This window comes from Erpetoichthys calabaricus, chromosome 4 (assembly GCF_900747795.2).
Source record: "Erpetoichthys calabaricus chromosome 4, fErpCal1.3, whole genome shotgun sequence".
Lineage (NCBI taxonomy): Eukaryota > Metazoa > Chordata > Cladistia > Polypteriformes > Polypteridae > Erpetoichthys > Erpetoichthys calabaricus.
The window spans coordinates 35,755,111-35,777,801 of record NC_041397.2 but is presented as its reverse complement, the minus strand read 5'-3'; the positions used below and the strand labels follow the sequence as shown (position 1 = coordinate 35,777,801).

Below are 22,691 nucleotides of genomic sequence, written 5' to 3'. Positions count from 1 at the left end.
CCATATCTTTCTGTCCTCTGCTCTTGTTCTGTTGCACCCATCACCTGCATGTCCTCTCTCACCACATCCATAAACCTTCTCTTAGGCCTTCCTCTTTTTCTCTTTCCTGGCAGCTCTATCCTCAACATCCTTCTTCCAGTATGCTCAGCATCTCTCCTCTGCACATGTCCAAACCAACGCAATCTCGCCTCTCTGACTTTGTCTCTCAACCGTCCAACTTTAGCTGACATCCTGTCCATCCTTGTCACACCTTAGCATCTTTAACTCTGCCACCTCCAGCTCTGTCTCCTGCTTTCTGGTCAGTTCCACCGTCTCCAACCCATATAACATAAAGATAATAAATTTTGGTCAGAATTCTATTTCTACAAATATTGGTTACATCTTGCTTGAAGAAGGGGCCTGAGTTGCCTCGAAAGCTTGCATATTGTAATCTTTTTTGTTAGCCAATAAAAGGTGTCATTTTGCCTTACTTCTCATTACATCCGTAATGGCTAACATGGTACAACACCCTAGTAATACAAATACTGGGAACGAATGATATACCTGTATAACAGAAACAGTATCAGCCACACGTTACCACAAGGACATGCATATGGACAGGGTTGGCTAATCCCCACAGTTTTCAAAATACAAGGATGAAGACTTCATCCTTTGTATCCCAGCAAGTTAGAAATTCATGTTGCTTCTCCTCAATACAAAAACACAAGACATGCCATCTGCTCCATGTTTTTTCAAAGATTTAGGAACCACTACCCTAAAGACACTGTTTGTACCTTACCTTCTACGTAACATTAAAGTAATTGTAAACCACAGTAACTAAACAGATTCCAAAGCCTTAAGAGATTTCAGATAGATTTTTTTTCATGACTCACCGCCTTGCCATTGTGTAGCTTCTCAGTCACGCACATCAGCTTAAGAAATAAACCAAATTTCCCCAATGTTTCTAGAACTGACTCCTCAAGAAGTCAAGTAAGTCAGTTGGTTTTGGAAGTTCCCTTGTGCCTTCCTACAATGTGAGGTTATTGTTTTCAAACACAGACTAAAAAATGCCTGGACAATGTCCTTCCTAACTTTTCTGCGATCTTGATAGGTTTGGTAGAACATTTTCAGATTACCAAAAGTTATTCTGTTTGACTTCTCTGAAGCCCTCCTATCCCAATTCCAAATTTACACGTCATTTCTAAGAAGTTTCATTACATGACTTACAAACCAGTATCCCCAGAAAAGGTCTCGTGTATGCAGATACATCCCACACATGCCTGTCCCGTGAATGGCATTACACCTTATCCTCTTCCTTTGCTATTTAAATGTTAAACCCAAATAGTGGCATAAATATCACTCAATGTCTTGCTCAAAGTATTGCTGTTCCAGATAAGCCTTGTTTAGTTTTATAAGGGGAATGACAGTATGAGTTAAATTTAGATTGCCCTTTGCCCGACCCCTGTCATGAAACCAATTTGCACAGGCTTATCCTGCAACAAGCTCAGAGTGGCTCACAATGCAGCTCTAAAGGGCTCTGGAGTACCTATGACAACAGATGTCATTACTGCACAAGCTCTTCCAAAAACAGACAAGAAAGTGAGTCATGATCAAGAAAATTGTCAATAAAAGCAGAAAAAAAGACATGTGAATCACAAAGGAATACATTTAAAATGGCTCTGATACCCTCTACACAGTTTTCTGCCTTGTGCCTAGTGCTGCCAGTACAGGCTCTGGGTCCCTGTTACACTTGAGTATATTAGTGAGATGACTATATCTGTCTATAAATTAAATCCTTCTTATTTTGAGCTCTTGTTTATTTGCTTTCCTATTTGTCCACACTGTTAATTCAGCATTAGCTTGTAGTATGAAAGTTACCAAAACTGTTTTGCTTGTTGATAATTTAACACAATGGTCTAGAGACATGCAGTTTTCTTTTATATAGCTCACTGGTGATTTGCTGTTGTTAGTACTGAAAACACAGGCTCTTTAAACTAATCACACTGCGGTGTGAGGGACAATCCTTGTGTGGTTCTTCACCAAGAGTTGTTAGTTTCATGTGTGTGCCTTTATTTTGCAATAAGCAAGATGTTTAAAAAGTACTTAGTCATGAACTATAATAGGTATACCATAGAGTGATACTTAGACATATGTTGTGTGGAGATACGTGTTTCAGTTATGGTTACCAATGACACATTGGTCTAAAAGGAGGGTTTAGATATATAGCTGTACCATCAACCTCACCAGAAAAAGCATAATTCTTGCATATATAAGCATTTGTTCAACTTTTTTGTTGATCATTCCTACTTAAAATGAAGAATAAGAACCCTGCCTTTAATGGTGACTTAGTCGTTTTATTTTCTTGTATCATAAAAAGTGGGGAGGAAGTGGTGTTGCCTAATTTGAGGCCAGTGGTTACTTTATTAGATACTAGTACTGTGTAGGAGCCTAAATTCTTCAGGGCATGGATTCAACAAGATTCTGGAAACACTCCTTTTGGAGTTGCTTTGGTTCAAGCTGGTTTAGTAGCAGTCCTACAGTCTTTTTTAGCCGCATATTCATGCTATGAACCTCTCATTCCCCCTCTTCAGAAAGGTGCTACAATGGATTGAAATTTATCCTAACTTGGCCCATGTATGTGCACGCCCCTGTGATCTCTGTCTCCATCCCATCCCGTATCATGCAGTGAGGACTACTTGGATATTTGTGGGTCACTGTGATATTTCAGCTTCATTAAATGCATGCAATGAGACATGGCAAAATTTACTGCTGGTAGTATTCATTTTGGAAAAGGGCAGACTATGGTCATAAAGGAATACACATTGCTTAGGCTTACTGTGGTATTTAATTGATCCTCTGTTGGTATTAAGATGCCAAGAAAACATTTCCCACACCAGTCCACTACCCACTACATATACAGAGTATACAACATTTTTCCAATCTACAGTTGTCCAGCTTTGTTGATTATGTGCCCAAAAACTAATAGGAGTGGAAGCACAATGTGATCTTTTTAGGCTACGGTACATCTTCCCATCAACTCACCACTGTTGTAAAGATCAATTGTTTTAATGTTTTTTGACATTCTTTTAGCCAGGATGAGTTGAAGCCTCATGATTGAATGTTTGGAGGAGCAGGCTATTTACATTAACAAGGAGGTGTACTTAATATAGTGACCACTGAGTGTATATGCTATATTCTGCTGCTGGTGTATACAGGGTGGTCCAGATCTAATTATGCAACTTTTCGACTGACAACGTCTCCCTGCAATTTTGGAATGCAGGGCAGGTGCTGCCATCTATCGGCAACAAAAAGAATTTTAAGTGAAATCTCTATGCGCAGGGCAGGTGCTGTGAATTCTCTATGCAATAAACTTAATAAGTTTAAGAGCAATGAAAATTGCATAATTAGATCTGGACCACCCTATAGACCTCTCACATTTATTGAGCTTCTGAGGATTGTTCAAAACAGAATGCATGCATTTTAAAATCATGGACTTTGGCACACTGATAAGATTTCATAAAATCATTGCCTCCGGTGCCAAAACTAATATTGAAAGAATACTTCCTCAAAATGATTGTAGTTTAAGAAACCTTTTCAGGCCAGTGTTGGATTCAGCGTGTTGTGAGATTTGTATATTTACAAATAATGTTAAACAAAAGAACCTTGGAACAAACAATGCAACCTTTGTACAAGGTAATCATTCTGTGGCTTCATTCTGGTTTTTAATGCTGTAGAATCATTATGTTTTGCTCAAGGGGACTGAGAAAATTACAGAGGAAAAAAAAAAACATGCAAAAAATGTGTGTCAGCAAAAGCATATGGTTATGAGTGTGAGTGTGAGCAGAAATAATGCACAGATTGGGTAACTCATTCCATCTTGTTCAGTTGCTGTGGAGAAAACTGCAGGGATTTAGTTAGGTGGACATTAAAAAAAGACAAAAATGTTTCCCTTCACTTTAAAATGTTATTAGCTTTAAGTTTTGTCTTTTGATAACTTGCCTACTGTGTCTGAAGAGCTTGTGAATATTTTCCCTCCTTAAAATGCAAAGGATTGCACTAAAAGTGGCACTATAAATTACACAGTACAATTACTCTCTGATTTGCATGGTTTTACGTTTACTCTCCATTTGTGTATTGTGTTTCTCCTCGTGTTATATGTTCTGTTTTGCTAGTTTTGTTTGTGATAGCCTTTTATTTGCATGGTTTTGTGCTTTCTCTCAATTTGCATATATTGTTTATCCTCAAGTTGTATGTTTTGTTTTGAGTTTTTTGTTATAAAGTGTAACTTCTTTCCAGTAAATAAAACAATCCTTTCAGTGGTAAAATCACAATTTACAAAATTAATACTGTATACTGTACATATCATAAACGAAGTTATATTTATATTTGTACTGTATAATGGAGAAATTATTGCCAAAAAGGATTTACTAGCAGTGTGCATTTGTCTCAGCACGTATTTGTTGGTGCACTTTCGTTCTACCTACATTAATCATGTTAACAGTTTGATTAATAGAAAACAAATGATTTTTGAGTTCTGTAAGTGTGAGATGGAAGCATGATGGTGCTGTGGTTACCTCTACTGCCCCATGGCTTTAGCATCTTGTTTTTTTTTTCATGTGTCTGGCCATCATCTGTATGGAGTCTGCACATTCTTACCCATTGTTTGTGTAGGTTTTCCTCCCACAGCCCCAAAAGATATGTAGATAAGGCAATATGTCGATACAAACTAATATGCGGTATGTACTTGAGTGGTTCTGTGATAGGCTGGCACTTTGTTCATGTCTGGTTCCAGCCTTAAAACTAGTGCTACTGGTATACCCTCTGGTACCCTGCAATCTTTAACTGGATTAAGCGGCTTTATGAAAATTATACCCTAACCGAGATCAAGCAAACATTTGAAGGTAAGATTAAATAACTCACTGGCAGTACAAAAGACAATTTAAAAGTATAGGTTTTCTCTGCTAGGTTTTTGTTCTTCTGAAAATAGCCTTTTGTTATCTGTGCTTTATACTACTTTTGTTGTTTTTACATTAAACATTTAATTTACCATTTTAAAATAACATGACACCAAGGGAACATTTTGCATTCCTTACAAAACTTGACTATTTAAGGTACAGCTTGTTATTTAATGTCTACAGTGCAAATATACAGTTATATATTTACAAAGTCTCTACCAGTCAGATCTTATTGGTGTAAGGCTTTAACCTACTGGTGGTACAGCCGTCCCTTGGACTATCCATGCGATCGGTACACATACCCTACCATTAGAATATTAGAATTCAACCACAGCAAATGAAGAAAACAAATTAGGGACAATGCAGATTATACACAGACAGTTACTGGCCGGACTGAATCTAGCAGAGTTTAGTTCTGAGGCAGCAACTCCCTCAATCTCTCTTCTATAATTAAGACTAAAAATAATCAGAACATGGATCAAAATTCTTAAGTATAAAAGCCAAGCTGTTTTCACTTGGTCTTTTTGTTGCTACTTGGTCGTTAGAAGTCTTTTTGACAGAGGAAAGTCTGAACACGTGTTCCCTTGGATTAAACAACAATTTTATCATGCAGTTAATTTTTGAAAATAATTTCTACAGTAGTGACTCATAATGACATGTGACAGAGAAAATATAGTAGACAATGCAGGTGTACATTAATTCTGTATTTTTTCTAAGAATTGCCTGTCTCTGAAGCGGAGTGTATGATTGAGCAAAAATAAATAATTATTTGCAAACACAGTATGTATTATATCTTTGGGAAACAGACCCAGCTATTTAAAACATGTATTATTATTTAAATAATTAAATTTCTTACATTAATCAGTTTTTCAGTTCATCAATAAATATGGTTTCTAGGTAATTAACATCACTAATAATTTGTGTATTTGAATTAATTACAGTTATTTTATTATATTTATTAATTACTAGCCAAAGCCTATGGCAGTGTAAGAATAGGAATGGAAAACAGTGAGAAAGGAAATTCAGAAATCAAGAAGAAATAAATACTACTTGAAAGACTAAGTTGTGAATAGGTGTTTTGGTGGAGACGACAGATAATGAGTCGAAAGATCTACTCGTACTACAATATCAGGTCTGTGCTCTGGTCTTTGGGTATCTGACAGTGCATATAGAATTTCCGGCCAAGCAGGATTACATTTGAAAGTGATAAATAAATCAGGCTTTCCGAATTTACGTACTATGGCCATGGCATCTTGACAGTTTTGTTGCATGTATCTTGGACTTCCTGGAAATGTGGACAGTAATATGATCATTTTGCCTACACATTTTCAGCGTTTGCTTGCAGGGCATCTGATAGTCCTTTGTACTGTTCCACGTGCAGATCTTGTTGATGTAATCTGAGATAGTTGAGACGCGCGCCCTCTGTTTTAACATACACATCTATGATGTACTGTCGGAATAGTTTGCCACGGGAGTGCAAAATACTAAATGTATAACTCATTGCTAATCTGTACGCGTAAAAGTGGCATTGAGTAAGCCTTATTCGCTTGGCGGTTCTTTTATCGGGAACATGTTGTAAATCTTTGTGCCAGCCAATGTCTCCATAAGGGAAGTGGGTAAAAGTGGGTAAACCATAGGATTGCAATTCATATTGAGCGTGGAAATCTGTTTACAGGAGTTGCCTATGGGATAGATGCAAATGTCCCTTTCAACAGGCGGTTAGCCATCTTCTCAGACAAAAATCGCTGCAACATCAGTGTGACATGTCGGGGCATTGTATCGTCGTAAATCTTGCCTAAGGTTTTCCTTGAAAACCATTTGTACAGATGCTGTTGGATTGGACTGAGCGATTTCATGTATGTGTTTGTATGATTACCGAAGGGGTTGATGGTTTGAGCATGGAATCTAGCTGGAGAAGTAAATTTTCGCTGCATGCAGAGTTTGCTTTATTTTGTAAGCGTATTTCAGTAGTTTGCGCCGTGTCAAAAACATACAACTGTCCATATCCTGGAGAGGTAGAAGTGTTAGTGTATAGTGGAGAAATTTGGTGATAAATTTGCCTGTGTATTTTAAAACCGTATGGTCCGTGGCCAAGAGGTTGAGTTATCTGTGCACCCATGGAAGCAAATGCTAGAGAAGAGTTATATTCTCGAATGTGTTCTCGATAATTTTTAACTTCTGCGCTGGTTTGGAAACGTTGCTTTGCAGATGTTGCATTGCAAGAGTTGTGAATGAGTTTTGTTATGTTTAGTCAGACAATCCTGTGTAGTGAACTTCTTATTGCATTTCTGGCACCCATATAGTTGTTGGGAAGAATGCCCTTTCTTGTGTTTAGCAAGTGAGGTTCGCGTTTGAAAAGTTTTGTTGCAGGAATCACACTGGAAGAATGTGGGGAAGGGTTTGGAGGAGGACGAATAGGAATCGAGAAATGCCGTGTCGTTTGCGTGTGGGTGGGGCCAGTTTTGAAGAGGAGGCACAGGCAGCATGGGAAGGGTTTGGAAGAGGACGAATAGGAATCGAGAAATGCCGCGTCGGCTGCGTGTGGGCGAGACCGGTTTTGAAGAAGAGCCACAGGCAGCGTGGGGAAGGGTTTGGAAGAGGACAAATAGGAATCGAGAAATGCTGTGTCAGCTGCGTGTGGGCGGGACCGGTTTTGAAGTGGAAGCAGGACGAACCAGAAGAGAAATATATATAAGAGATATTTGATTGTTTGTTATGCATCAAACTGGAACAGATTGAGATTGTCTTACATTTGGGGGCACATTTTGTTTGGCTTAGACCTTTACTGGACAAAGCTGATGATCTGTGGGCCATAAGCAGGAAACATCCAACCATCCATTTATTTTCTTAACCAGGAACACCCAGGATACAAACTCCATTCTCCTTGTTGCAAGGCTGCAGTGTTACCAATGTATCAGCATAACGATCTAAGTAGGCAACAGAAAAAAAATAAGTACATTGTGAAGACCTGCCCGGACACGGACAGGCAGACACCGATGGTTCAAAACACCACACACATTTATTGTAGATTTCAACTATTTACAATGTCCCAAAGCACACAACCCAGTGCCCCTGCACCACACACCCTCAGTCCAGGCCTCTTTCTCTCTTTCCTTTCTTCACCGCCTCCACTCCTCTCCTCCAAGCTTCGTCCTCTTCCACCCGACTCCAGCTGACTCCTTTTATGTTGCCCTGGATATGCTCCAGGTGCCCCTTAGTGAACTTCCGCCCGCACTTCCTGGTGTGGCGGAAGTGCCAGCTGAGCAACCAGAAGCACTCCGGGTGTCCCTGGTTTTCCTTCCTCCAGCTCCACCGGGTGTGGCGGAAGTGCTGACGTCCAGGGCTTCATAGGCATCTGGGTGCCCCCTGGCGGTGACCATGGGCCCCTATAGGGTTGAGCTTCCATGCTGTGTTCCCGTGGTCCCCATACCAACCAGGGCAGCTGCCCTCTTGTGGTCCGGAGGAGGCGTAGTCCATTTCCCGGTCCTTCCAGGCGTCCCGGCTGGGTACCACCCCCAGCCGCCCGCCACAACATCAACAATAAAGCAAAAATTTGTAAAAAATGTAATAGTAAAACTCAAAAATAATTCTACAGTATATTTTAAATAAAAAAATTTAGATATAAATAAAAAGTAGTAGTTGTAATCAAATAAATATAAAAAAGATATATAAATAAAAGGTTAACATTTGCCTTTAGCCAATCTTTAAATTAATATAGCTTTTCTTTAAATAGTTGAAACTGTTGTTTCAATAGTTAATTTTCTAGTTGTTTTTTTTCAACTTAGTTTTTTTTTCTGTCGTATACATTCCTATATATTTTTGCCTAGTTTTCTTTTGTACAGTTATCTTTTTTTTAACTAATCTTTGTTTTCTTTATTGATTTACATAGAAATATTTTTCTCATTATACAATTTCCTGCTTCTATCTAAGCATAATAAATATACTGCCACTGTAATAAACAAGTTTATTTCTACGGCATTAGTGAATGTTTTTATCACAGGGACATATCTTTACTTGCTGATGCCATCTTTCTCTCTGCTATAACCTACTTCTGATTCTACCACTTGAAAGTTCCATACTTTTTTTTTGCAATTTTAACATTGAAATCTGTATCGGGAAAGCTGCTCTTAATATTGCCTAATATGCAAACTAGTAAATGTCTCACTGAATTAGGGTCTGTCACCTAGTAGTCTTGAGGCACCCTAGAATTATGATTTCGCTATTAACAAACAAATGCCTTGCCTTCTCTGGTGAAATGTTAGTGACAATTATTAAGGTAAGACCTTTAGACCTCCTGAGTCAAGTGGCAGTTTATTGTGACATTTGCAAAAGTATGTAACATATTTCTCATTAAATGTACTTTTCTTAGTATTTTTTGCTCATAAGGTGGAACTAGAATGCAAAACTCAGACCTCAAGAAGTTTCCTGAGGACAGGGAGCCCATCATTTGAACGTGTTTACTGTGCAAAGTAAGTTTAAATCATCATTTGTTTTAGCTGACTTAGATATGTGAAAAAGAGTGATAATATAACTTAAACTGTTAATTTTTGTTGTTGTTTTATAAGATTTTCAAATAAGCATTTCTGAAGATTAATGTTTAGAGTTTCTAAGAATGTAATTAAATAGCTACATCATGACTCTGTGGATAGTGTGGTTGCCTTACAGAGTCCTTGGTTGACATTCTTTGTGGTCACCCTGTCTCTGTGGAGGTTCCCCTTGTCTGCCTTGACTTTCTTCACGTTTTGAAATCCTCTAACATCACAAAGACACACGGCTTACTCTGATTAACTTGCCACACACTCTATAAAATGTGGCCTCATGGATTAAACAAGGCTCACCAGAAGTCCGTAACCCATGCCTATTTTATCCTAAGTTTGACTTTAAAACCTGTGTATAATACCACTGTTATTGTTAATTTTCACTGTAAGACTTCATTGTTCAATATTTAGACCTTTTATAAAACGTAGCAGATCGTGAGTCAATTTGGTACAATATGAGAATTTGAAAATTTCAGATCTCTGAAGAAATATTGTTTCTTTCCTGAAGATCACTATGAAATTTTCATATGCCATACTAAATAATTCATGGGAGGCTGTTCTTCTGCAGGAAGATGCAAATGTTTGTATGAAAGATGTTTTTAAAGATATTTATTATTTCCTTCCTGAACACGTCAAATTCCATTGCTAGTAATTCTTAAATTCAAATGCATTTTACTTTAAACAGAAACAAACCTTACAATAAGGTATGCAGAATACATGTACATGCAAGAAATTAATTGCTGCCCCTTGAAAATTGAAAATAATTTGCATTTCATGCTACAGGCTTTCTGCTTATCGTTTACATGTGATTTAACATTTTGCTTGCATTGTCTGAAGTTATAAACAGTTCATACTGAAAACTTTTTGTTTTTAAGAAAAAAGAAAGAAGTTTGGAAAATCACAATGCCCTAACGCTTAAAGCCTTGTTACTCGGTCTCTTTTTCACATTGGTCTCCATTTTGGAATCTAATAGAGTACATTTACACAAAATGATTTGGAATATCTCTACATTTTTCTTACAGTCACTTGTTAGGAAACAATTGGTGAAATAATTAATTTTACAACAAAGTACATATCCAGTTAGGTTATGCTAATTTAGGCAGACATAATTCAAAACCTTACATTTTTTGTAACAAATATACCCACAGTATATATTTTATCATATATTTTATATTAATTCATCCACCACCACTCCATCCACTGTCTCCCGCTTATCCGAGGTCGGGTCGCGGGGGCAGCAGCTTGAGCAGAGATGCCCAGACTTCCCTCTCCCCGGCCACTTCTTCTAGCTCTTCCGGGAGAATCCCAAGGCGTTCCCAGGCCAGTCGAGAGACATAGTCCCTCCAACGTGTCCTGGGTCTTCCCTGGGGCCTCCTCCCGGTTGGACGTGCCCGGAACACCTCACCAGGGAGGCGTCCAGGAGGCATCCTGATCAGATGCCCAAGCCACCTCATCTGACTCCTCTCGATGCGGAGGAGCAGCGGCTCTACTCTGAGCCCCTCCCGGATGACTGAGCTTCTCACCCTATCTTTAAGGGAAAGCCCAGACACCCTGCGGAGGAAACTCATTTCAGCCGCTTGTATTCGCGATCTCGTTCTTTCGGTCACTACCCATAGTTCATGACCATAGGTGAGGGTAGGAACATAGATCGACTGGTAAATTGAGAGCTTCGCCTTGCGGCTCAGCTCCTTTTTCACCACGACAGACCGATGCAGCGCCCGCATTACTGCGGATGCCGCACCGATCCGCCTATCGATCTCACGCTCCATTCTTCCCTCACTCGTGAACAAGATCCCGAGATACTTGAACTCCTCCACTTGAGGCAGGATCTCGCTACCAACCCTGAGAGGGCACTCCACCCTTTTCCGGCTGAGGACCATGGTCTCGGATGTGGAGGTGCTGATTCTCATCCCAGCTGCTTCACACTCAGCTGCGAACCGATCCAGAGAGAGCTGAAGATCACGGCCTGATGAAGCAAACAGGACAACATCATCTGCAAAAAGCAGTGACCCAATCCTGAGCCCACCAAACCGGACCCCCTCAACGCTCTGGCTGCGCCTAGAAATTCTGTCCATAAAAGTTATGAACAGAATCGGTGACAAAGGGCAGCCCTGGCGGAGTCCAACTCTCACTGGAAACGGGTTCGACTTACTGCCGGCAATGCGGACCAAGCTCTGGCACCGATCGTACAGGGACCGAACAGCCCTTATCAGGGGGGCCGGTACCCCATACTCTCGGAGTACCCCCACAGGATTCCCCGAGGGACACGGTCGAATGCCTTTTCCAAGTCCACAAAACACATGTAGACTGGTTGGGCAAACTCCCATGCACCCTCCAGGACCCTGCTAAGGGTATAGAGCTGGTCCACTGTTCCGCGACCAGGACGAAAACCACACTGTTCCTCCTGAATCCGAGGCTCGACTATCCGACGGACCCTCCTCTCCAGGACCCCTGAATAGACTTTTCCAGGGAGGCTGAGGAGTGTGATCCCTCTGTAGTTGGAACACACCCTCCGATCCCCCTTCTTAAAGAGGGGGATCACCACCCCGGTCTGCCAATCCAGAGGCACTGTCCCTGATGTCCATGCGATGTTGCAGAGGCGTGTCAACCAAGACAGTCCTACAACATCCAGAGCCTTGAGGAACTCCGGGCGTATCTCATCCACCCCCGGGGCCCTGCCACAAAGGAGTTTTTTGACCACCTCGGTGACCTCAGTCCCAGAGATGGGGGAGCCCACCTCTGAGTCCCCAGGCTCTGCTTCCTCATTGGAAGGCATGTTAATGGGATTGAGGAGGTCTTCGAAGTACTCCCCCCACCGACCCACAACGTCCCGAGTCGAGGTCAGCAGCGCACCATCCCCACCATATACAGTGTTGACACTGCACTGCTTCCCCTTCCTGAGACGCCGGATGGTGGACCAGAATCTCCTCGAAGCCGTCCGAAAGTCGTTCTCCATGGCCTCACCAAACTCCTCCCACGCCCGAGTTTTTGCCTCAGCAACCACCAAAGCCGCATTCCGCTTGGCCTGCCGGTACCTATCAGCTGCCTCCAGGGTCCCACAGGACAAAAGGGTCCTGTAGGACTCCTTCTTCAGCTTGACGGCATCCTTCACCACCGGTGTCCACCAACGGGTTCGGGGATTGCCGCCACGACAGGCACCGACCACCTTACGGCCACAGCTCCGGTCAGCCGCCTCAACAATAGAGGCACGGAACATGGACCATTCGGACTCAATGTCCCCCACCTCCCTCGGGACATGGTCGAAGTTCTGCCGGAGGTGGGAGTTGAAGCTACTTCTGACAGGGGGCTCTGCCAGACGTTCCCAGCAGACCCTCACAACACGTTTGGGCCTACCACGCCTGACCAGCATCCTCCCCCACCATCGAAGCCAACTCACCACCAGGTGGTGATCAGTTGACAGCTCCGCCCCTCTCTTCACCCGAGTGTCCAAGACATGTGGCCGCAAGTCCGACGACACGACCACAAAGTCGATCATTGAACTGAGGCCTAGGGTGTCCTGGTGCCAAGTGCACATATGAACACCCCTATGCTTGAACATGGTGTTCGTTATGGACAATCCGTGACGAGCACAGAAGTCCAATAGCAAAACACCGCTCGGGTTCAGATCGGGGGGGCCATTCCTCCCAATCACGCCCTTCCAGGTCTCACTGTCATTGCCCACGTGAGCATTGAAGTCTCCCAGCAGAACGAGGGAGTCCCCAGAAGGTATGCCCTCTAGCACCCCCTCCAGGGACTCCAAAAAGGGTGGGTACTCCGAACTGCTGTTCAGTGCATACGCACAAACAACAGTTAGGACCCGTCCCCCCACCCGAAGGCGAAGGGAGGCTACCCTCTCATCCACCGGGGTAAACCCCAATGTACAGGCTCCAAGTCGGGGGGCAATAAGTATACCCACACCCGCTCGGCGCCTCTCACCGGGGGCAACTCCAGAGTGGTACAGAGTCCAGCCCCTCTCAAGGAGATTGGTTCCAGAGTCCAAGCTGTGCGTCGAGGTGAGTCCGACTATATCTAGCCGGAACCTCTCAACTTCGCGCACTAGCTCAGGCTCCTTCCCCTTCAGAGAGGTGACATTCCACGTCCCAAGAGCCAGCTTCTGTAGCCGAGGATCGGACCGCCAAGGTCCCCGCCTTCGGCCACCACCCAACTCACACTGCACCCGACCTCCTTGGCCCCTCCCATAGGTGGTGAGCCCATGGGAAGGGGGACCCACGTTGCCTCTTCGGGCTGTGCCCGGCCGAGCCCCATGGGTGCAGGCCCGGCCACCAGGCGCTCGCCATCGAGCCCCACCTCCAGGCCTGGCTCCAGAGTGGGGCCCCGGTGACCCGCGTCCGGGCAAGGGAAAACGGCGTCCAAAGTTTTCATTCATCATAAATATTCTGTTGACTGGTGTCAGAAAGCCAAATTAAATCCACTGCGATTCAATATTGTACAACAACAAAATGTGCAAACTCCCATGGGTGAGCATTTATATAGGCACTGTATGGCTGTGCATTACAAGTATTTCCCAAAGAAGTGCCACAGCATGGGCCCACCTAGCCACTTGGTAAAGATGGTTCTCTCAAGAGGTAGAAATGACAAAACCATCTATGTCTATACTGTTCAAGATATTGAAATAAAAAACACAAGTCACATTTTTTTAAATTTTGGTTTGGCCCATTCTTCTTTAGTGGTTATTTTACTAGTACACATACATACAGTCATATGAAAATGTTTGGGAACCCCTCTTAAGTCTTTGGATTTTTATTTATCATTGGCTGAGCTTTCAAAGTAACAACTTCCTTTTAATATATGACATGCTTTATGGAAACAGTAGTATTTCAGCAGTGACATTAAGTTTATTGGATTAACAGAAAATATGCAAAATGCATCATAACAAAATTAGACAGGTGCATAAATTTGGGCACCCCAACACAGATATTACATCAATACCTAGTTGAGCCTTCTTTTGCAAATATAACAGCCTCTAGAAGCCTCCTATATCGTTTGATGAGTGTCTGGATTCTGGATGGAGGTATTTTTGACCATTCTTCCATACAAAATCTCTCCAGTTCAGTTAAATTTGATGGCTGCCGAGCATGGACAGCCTTCTTCAAATCATCCCATAGATTTTCGATGATATTCAAGTCAGGGGACTGTGACAGCCATTCTAGAACATTGTACCTCTCCCTCTGCATGAATGCCTTTGTAGATTTCAAACTGTGTTTTGGGTCATTGTCTTGTTGGAATATCCAACCCTTGCGTAACTTCAACTTTGTGACTGATACTTGAACATTAATCTGAAGAATTTGTTGATATTGGGTTGAATTCATCCGACCCTTGACTTTAACAAGGGCCCCAGTCCCTGAACTAGCCACACAGTCCCACAGCATGATGGAACCTTCACCAAATTTGACAGGAGGTAGCAGGTGCTTTTCTTGGAATGCTGTGTTCTTCTTCCGCCATGCAAAGCGCTTTTTCTTATGACCAAATAACTCAATTTTTGTCTCATCAGTCCAAAGCACTTTGTTCCAAAATGAATCTGGCTTGTCTAAATGAGCATTTGCATACAACAAGCGACTCTGTTTGTGGCGTGAGTGTAGAGAGGGCTTCTTTCTCATCACCCTGCCATACAGATGTTCTTTGTGAAAATTGCGCTAAATTGTAGAACGATGTACAGATACACCATCTGCAGCAAGATGGTCTTGCAGGTCTTTGGAGGTGATTTGTGGGTTGTCTGTAACCATTCTCACAATCCTGCACATATGCCACTCCTGTATTTTTCTTGGTCTGCCAGACCTGCTGGGTTTAACAGCAACTGTGCCTGTGGCCTTCCATTTCCTGATTCCATTCTTTACAGTTGAAACTGACAGTTTAAGCCTCTGAGATAGCTTTTTGTAGCCTTCCCCTAAACCATGAGACTGAACAATCTTTGTTTTCAGATCTTTTGAGAGTTGCTTTGAGGATCCCATGCTGTCACTCTTCAGAGGAGAGTCAAAGGGAAGCACAACTTGCAATTGACCACCTTAAATACCTTTATATCTCATGATTGGACACACCTGTCTATGAAGTTCAAGGCTTAACGAGCTAATCCAACCAATTTGGTGTTGTAAGTAATCAGTATTGAGCAGTTACATGAATTCAAATCAGCAAAATTACAAGGGGACCCACATTTTTGCACAGCCAATTTTTCACATTTGATTTAATTTCATACAACTAAATACTGCTTCACTAAAAATCTTTGTTCAGAAAACACCCCAGTACTCAGATGTTCCTAGGAAATGAAAGACATACCACTGTTATCTTTTTTGTTGAAAGTAGAGTAAATTATTTTGCAGGCTGAGCGGGGTTCTCAAACCTTTTCATATGAATGTATGTACTTTTTACAAGCCAACTTAATACATTTCAGGGTAAAGCAAGCAATCAAGAAGCAATTTTGAACAGGATACCCTTCCAGCACTGGATAAACACGTCTACTAGAGAGAGTTTAAAATCACCATTTAACCTAACCTGTACATCTTTGAGGATGTTGGAGGAATGAAAATGGTTTGTTAATGACAAATTTGTAGTATTTGCCAATTTTCTCTATTACAGACTGCTCAGCATTATATGTAATATACCCACTGTGAAAAAAGTTTAGCTTCATAAGAAGTGTTGCCCACATGCATACACTTGTTGACAAGAATTTTTGCTCTGAAAAGTAGCCAGGGTTACATATAGTACAGGATAAGAAAATGATTTCATCTGACCACATCCTAATCTGATAAGCTGATGCTTCAGTTTTGAATGCTACTAATTACCAAATGTAGGAAGTGTATGTTATCATTCTGTGTTTTATTTCTGTATTTTGTTTCTAGTATTTGACATTACTATATCTGCAAGTCTGAGAATGCTGTTATGTTAAGCTGTTTCCAGGCTGCACTCTATTTCCATTTTTTTTTAAGACTTACCTTGAGTTTGCATTCTATAAATCTAGCTTTTTAGTGTGTTGCTTTGTGTTGTATTCTTGATTGATTTGGAAAGTGGGGTTAGTGCTGACTGCTGTAAAATCAGCATTACAAAATAAACATTTTGTCTGTTGCCAACATAGTATTTGGCAACACTTCAGTTACAGCACAACCAAGAAGTTTATACCACTTTCTTTTTTGACGTTTGTAAGCACAAAAGCTAAGGAATTAAGAAGTAAAATTTTAAAAAGGAAAATAAACCATGGATATTTATTTAAGTTAATCTCAGTTGTTGCAAGGTAGGAACAAATAAATGGTGCTGCAATTATATTCATTTAGTAGAGTACTGAAAAACATGATTGTGTCTATTCACATGGACTTGTTTATATACTTAATAAAATACACACACTTTGCATGAGAGCGTGTTATCATATCATCAGAATGATTTACAATGCTTCTTACCATGAAATATACGTCTAAGGAAAATGAAAAATACACATCAGGCTTAAAGATATAAAAAGAATTCCACTTATAGATGAATATAACAGTGCAGTTCTGTGAAACTACAAAATAGTTTTGAACAATTCAATAATTTACAATGTTTTCTCACTGCTCGTCTCTTTGAACTTTAGTGTTCTCACTGGGCCAGATGTGTGATAGTTGGAGACTACTACTTAAAATCTTGGTAATGGACAGCAACAAAATCTGCCACAAAAGGCAGCATCCCAAGGGGTTCTTTCTAAAAATCTGCCCCCAATTTTGTACAGTCCATGCACTTTAAACATTTGGGGTACAACCAAAAACACAAGAATTGTGAATTTGTTAAGACAACATGAACAGTAACCTTGTAAAATTGTGCTTTATGTATATTCTGGTATGGTATGTTTGGGATTTCATATATCTAACTGAATAACAACAAGTGTGTCACTTTTTTATGAAAAAAGAATAAACGAAAACAGATTGACTCACTTTCACAATAAAAATACTCTTATCAACATAGTTACTGCAGCTTACAATAATATATATATATATATATATATATATATATATATATATATATATATATATATATATATATAAATGCATTTGAAAGCTAATCTTCCATTCTATTTAATAGCTGAAATACCTGACCTGTGAAACTAAGGTAATATTTGCTACTAGCCAACCCGCGGCGTAGCATACGCCACATAATCACGCCGCTTATTTAATGATTTTTAAGCACAGGGAAAAAAATGAACATTTGAAAATTCCGTAATTTAATAAACCACCAAGAATTTGCTGATTTCTTAGTCATCTCTTAGTCATCCAGTACGCACTGCCTGCTCATGTGCCCGCCCCCAACCCCTCACCTGAGGCGCTATCGTCTGTGTACAGTCCACATGCACCTGTGAGTCACGTTGGCTTTTCATTGTTCTTTGCGGTTCCGGCTGCTTTTCTATATATAATCCACCAAGTCACCTGACCATGGTAGTAGCGGGGGGGGGGGTGTACAAAGGGCAGGGACGTAATCAGTGCGAGCGTATGACCCACACTTACTGGGAATTCCTCGTTCGTGGGGAACAATTGCAAGCCCCGGTCTCCATCACGAATGGGGTTCAATGGCTTAGCCATGCCTCTATGCGCCGGGTAGACACACGTTGATCCATTCACTGTAGCGCGCGTGCAGTACCAGACATCCAAGGGCATCACAGACCTGTTAATGCTCAATCTCACGTGGCTGAAAGCCAGTTGTCCCTCTAAGAAGTTGGACGGCGACTGCTGTTGGGTCGCGTAACTATTTAGCAGGTGCGAGTCTCATTCGTTTTCGGAATTAACCAGACAAATCGCTCCACCAACTAAGAACGGCCATGCACCACCACCCACAGAATCAAGAAAGAGCTATCAATCTTTCAATCCTCTTCGTGTCCGGGCTGGGTGAGGTTTACCGTGTTGAGTCAAATTATGCAAAAGGCTCCACACTTGGTGGTGCCCTTCCGTCAATTCCTTTAAGTTTCAGCTTTGCACCCGTACTCCCCACGGAACCCAAAGGCTTTGGTTACCCGGTTGGCTGCCCGGCGGGTCATGGGAATGACGCCACCGGATCGCCAGTCGGCATCGGTTATGGTCAGAACGACGACGGTATGTGACTGTCTTTGAACCTCCGACTTTGATTCTTGATTAATGAAAACATTCTTGGCAAATGCTTTCGCTCTCGCTCGAATTGTTGTTGGGCGTGGCTCTGTTGTGCGTGTGCCTTGGTCGGCCGCTTAGTGAATTGTTGGTGGGCGGGTCTCTGTGAGTTGGTGGGCGTGGCTATATCGTGCGTATCCGATGGTTGTCTTGCCTGTTCTGTCAGCTTAGTGAATTATATATATAGATTGAGCAACAAACAAGGCGATCCACCCAACCCTCCTGGCTAAAGTCTGCAATGCAGCAGCTAATGTGGCAGGCTGTGAAGACAACGAAGTGTCAGAGAAAAGCTGGGAATACGGCGTTTTGATTGACAAAAGACCGAATGAACATCATTAATGATCCCCAGACACTTTTACCTTTCCATGTGCCCCACTATCCTCATGCTAGTCACTTTTCTTCTTCCTCATAAAATTCCAATGCTGCTGTGTACATTTATACTTACTCCAACACTTCCCTCATGTACAACAGGCAATGGTCATGCTCACCACATACAAACTACCACTATTTTTACAACATAATTCATGTGCACACTTGCATCAACCTGTAAAATGAAGAGAGTTCTCCAAACACTGTTACTGCACAAGCGGAAGGGCCATCACCTGTGCCTTTTTTCCTGTAACCTTAATTTTGTTCTTGCTTGCATTGATGTTGAGGAATTTAGCTTCAGTCCAACATTTCCGTCTCAGTAGCTCCTCTTTCAGTTTCATTTCTACCATATAAATTGTGTCCTTTTTTTCTCCAATTGGAGGCATGAAAATGAATTCTAATTCAGCTTCACCTAATATTTTAATTTTCTCATATACAGTGGTGTGAAAAACTATTTGCCCCCTTCCTGATTTCTTATTCTTTTGCATGTTTGTCACACAAAATGTGTCTGATCATCAAACACATTTAACCATTAGTCAAATATAACACAAGTAAACACAAAATGCAGTTTTTAAATGATGGTGTTTATTATTTAGGGAGAAAAAAAATCCAAACCTACATGGCCCTGTGTGAAAAAGTAATTGCCCCCTTGTTAAAAAATAACCTAACTGTGGTGTATCACACCGGAGTTCAATTTCCGTAGCCACCCCCAGGCCTGATTACTGCCACACCTGTTTCAATCAAGAAATCACTTAAATAGGAGCTGCCTGACACAGAGAAGTAGACCAAAAGCACCTCAAAAGCTAGACATCATGCCAAGATCCAAAGAAATTCAGGAACAAATGAGAACAGAAGTAATTGAGATCTATCAGTCTGGTAAAGGTTATAAAGCCATTTCTAAAGCTTTGGGACTCCAGCGAACCACAGTGAGAGCCATTATCCACAAATGGCAAAAACATGGAACAGTGGTGAACCTTCCCAGGAGTGGCCGGCCGACCAAAATTACCCCAAGAGCGCAGAGACGACTCATCCGAGAGGTCACAAAAGACCCCAGGACAACGTCTAAAGAACTGCAGGCCTCACTTGCCTCAATTAAGGTCAGTGTTCACGACTCCACCATAAGAAAGAGACTGGGCAAAAACGGCCTGCATGGCAGATTTCCAAGACGCAAACCACTGTTAAGCAAAAAGAACATTAGGGCTCGTCTCAATTTTGCTAAGAAACATCTCAATGATTGCCAAGACTTTTGGGAAAATACCTTGTGGACTGATGAGACAAAAGTTGAACTTTTTGGAAGGCAAATGTCCCGTTACATCTGGCGTAAAAGGAACACAGCATTTCAGAAAAAGAACATCATACCAACAGTAAAATATGGTGGTGGTAGTGTGATGGTCTGGGGTTGTTTTGCTGCTTCAGGACCTGGAAGGCTTGCTGTGATAGATGGAACCATGAATTCTACTGTCTACCAAAAAATCCTGAAGGAGAATGTCCGGCCATCTGTTCGTCAACTCAAGCTGAAGCGATCTTGGGTGCTGCAACAGGACAATGACCCAAAACACACCAGCAAATCCACCTCTGAATGGCTGAAGAAAAACAAAATGAAGACTTTGGAGTGGCCTAGTCAAAGTCCTGACCTGAATCCAATTGAGATGCTATGGCATGACCTTAAAAAGGCGGTTCATGCTAGAAAACCCTCAAATAAAGCTGAATTACAACAATTTTGCAAAGATGAGTGGGCCAAAATTCCTCCAGAGCGCTGTAAAAGACTCATTGCAAGTTATCGCAAACGCTTGATTGCAGTTATTGCTGCTAAGGGTGGCCCAACCAGTTATTAGGTTCAGGGGGCAATTACTTTTTCACACAGGGCCATGTAGGTTTGGATTTTTTTTTCTCCCTAAATAATAAAAACCACCATTTACAAACTGCATTTTGTGTTTACTTGTGTTATATTTGACTAATGGTTAAATGTGTTTGATGATCAGAAACATTTTGTGTGACAAACATGCAAAAGAATAAGAAATCAGGAAGGGGGCAAATAGTTTTTCACACCACTGTATACTTCACTGCCTTCTGCAAAGTTGTGTTTGCTTGATAAGACACATACTCTACAGATTCACTCCTTCTGTTGTATATTAATTATGAACACTTCTTATTCAAACTGCTAGACTTCTTTTCATAAAAAAATGATTTTCCAAGGTATTTCAACTCCAAGACCTTCGAATAACTGGTCCAACTCAATGTTACGTACATTATTTGTCAAACAATTCACCAAAACTACAACATTCTTTTTCCATCTCGTTTGCAACTTTTGCTAGATGAACCTATCTTCCCTTATTATTTGGTTTTACCTTTTTGACTCATTTTCTACAGTAATATTTTGCTTTGTGGTTATCTTAGTAAATTTCACACAATTCTCCATTCAAATGCCAAACCTTTAACTTCATACATTTCATTTTTCTTTTACTTATTCTTCTCTCTAAAATATTACCTACTACCAACTAATGCTGCGTTAAATTCCGTTCTCCAGGGAGCACCTTCATATTTTTCACCATTCCTCAGTCACTTCTACTCACTAATAAGTAACTTATCATGCCTGCAAATAATTGGATTGACACATCCAGTTTATTTCCTTCCGTACTAAAGAAAGATGTTGCCAGAGGCATTCCCATTGCATCTCTAAATTCAAGAATCATATCATTCATAATATTCCTTATACTAAAGCTAAAGCTCCCATGAACTCCCTAAGCCCCCAACCTCCCACTAGTGCACTCACCTTCCAATAAGGTATCACAGAGGTCTCAAGCAACATCATGCCTAAACCTTCTTTGTTGTCATTTTATTACTTCGATCAGCATTGTAAATTAGGTGCTAAGAGTGTGTTCATCAATACTTTATTAGCAGTCACCTTTAAAACTGCACTGTATTTATTTAGCATAAGAACAATGTTGTCTTCAGTTACTTCATCCATTCATTTTTCAGTCACAACCAACCCCTGCATTATGATCACTGCTCCCTGATAAAAAACTGTACCTTCCATTATTTCTCAGAAGTATTCTCAATCATTCATTTTCTTCTTATTTTCATAATAACTTCACAGGTGGCGTAGTGGTAGTGCTGCTGCTTTGCAGTAAGGAGACTATGGGTTCACTTCCTGGGTCCTCCCTATGTGGAGATTTATATATAAATGTTTATTATTATTATAATGCAGTACACATATACCATCTGACTATATAACTCCTCCAATTATAATTTTTCCGGTCATAACAATAATATACTGAGTCACAATCTTCAAAATTTCCCCTACACATCTCCTTTTACTTTCTAATTCTAATTTATCTCTTATGCAGCTTAATCAATAAAAAATTCAGAAACTGACAACCATGAATACTTGCTATTACTATAATATATTTGCAGAATAGTGCAGGAATATATTATATGTATATATATATTTTTTACTATTAATGTACTATATACTACTAACTTGGAAAAAGCAGTTAGGCCTGTTGCCAGAAATAGAAGCTGGCAAGTCTATCAATAATCTGCATCTAAAAATATAAACCAGGCAATTCTACTTTTTAGGAAAATCTCAAAGGGCAGTTTGTTCTTAAAAGCATAGATATATAAATAAAGAAACTACTAAGAACACAGTTTAGAAAAAGGTGACATTATGTGAATCGAAAAGCAAAACATAGCATTCTTAAATCTGCTTATTCCAATTGTAGGTCACAGGGCTCACT

At 41.0% G+C, this 22,691-nt stretch overlaps 1 protein-coding gene across 1 annotated transcript in view; it reads left to right on the top strand.

Annotated features, from left to right (window-relative positions):
- Positions 1-22,691, top strand: part of alox5ap (arachidonate 5-lipoxygenase-activating protein) — a 35,480-nt gene that overhangs the window by 4,418 nt on the left and 8,371 nt on the right. Inside the window, exon 2 of the mRNA XM_028799335.2 lies at positions 9,304-9,403. Within this exon, the coding sequence (XP_028655168.1) occupies positions 9,304-9,403 (100 nt within the window). The remainder of the gene's footprint in view (positions 1-9,303; positions 9,404-22,691) is intronic.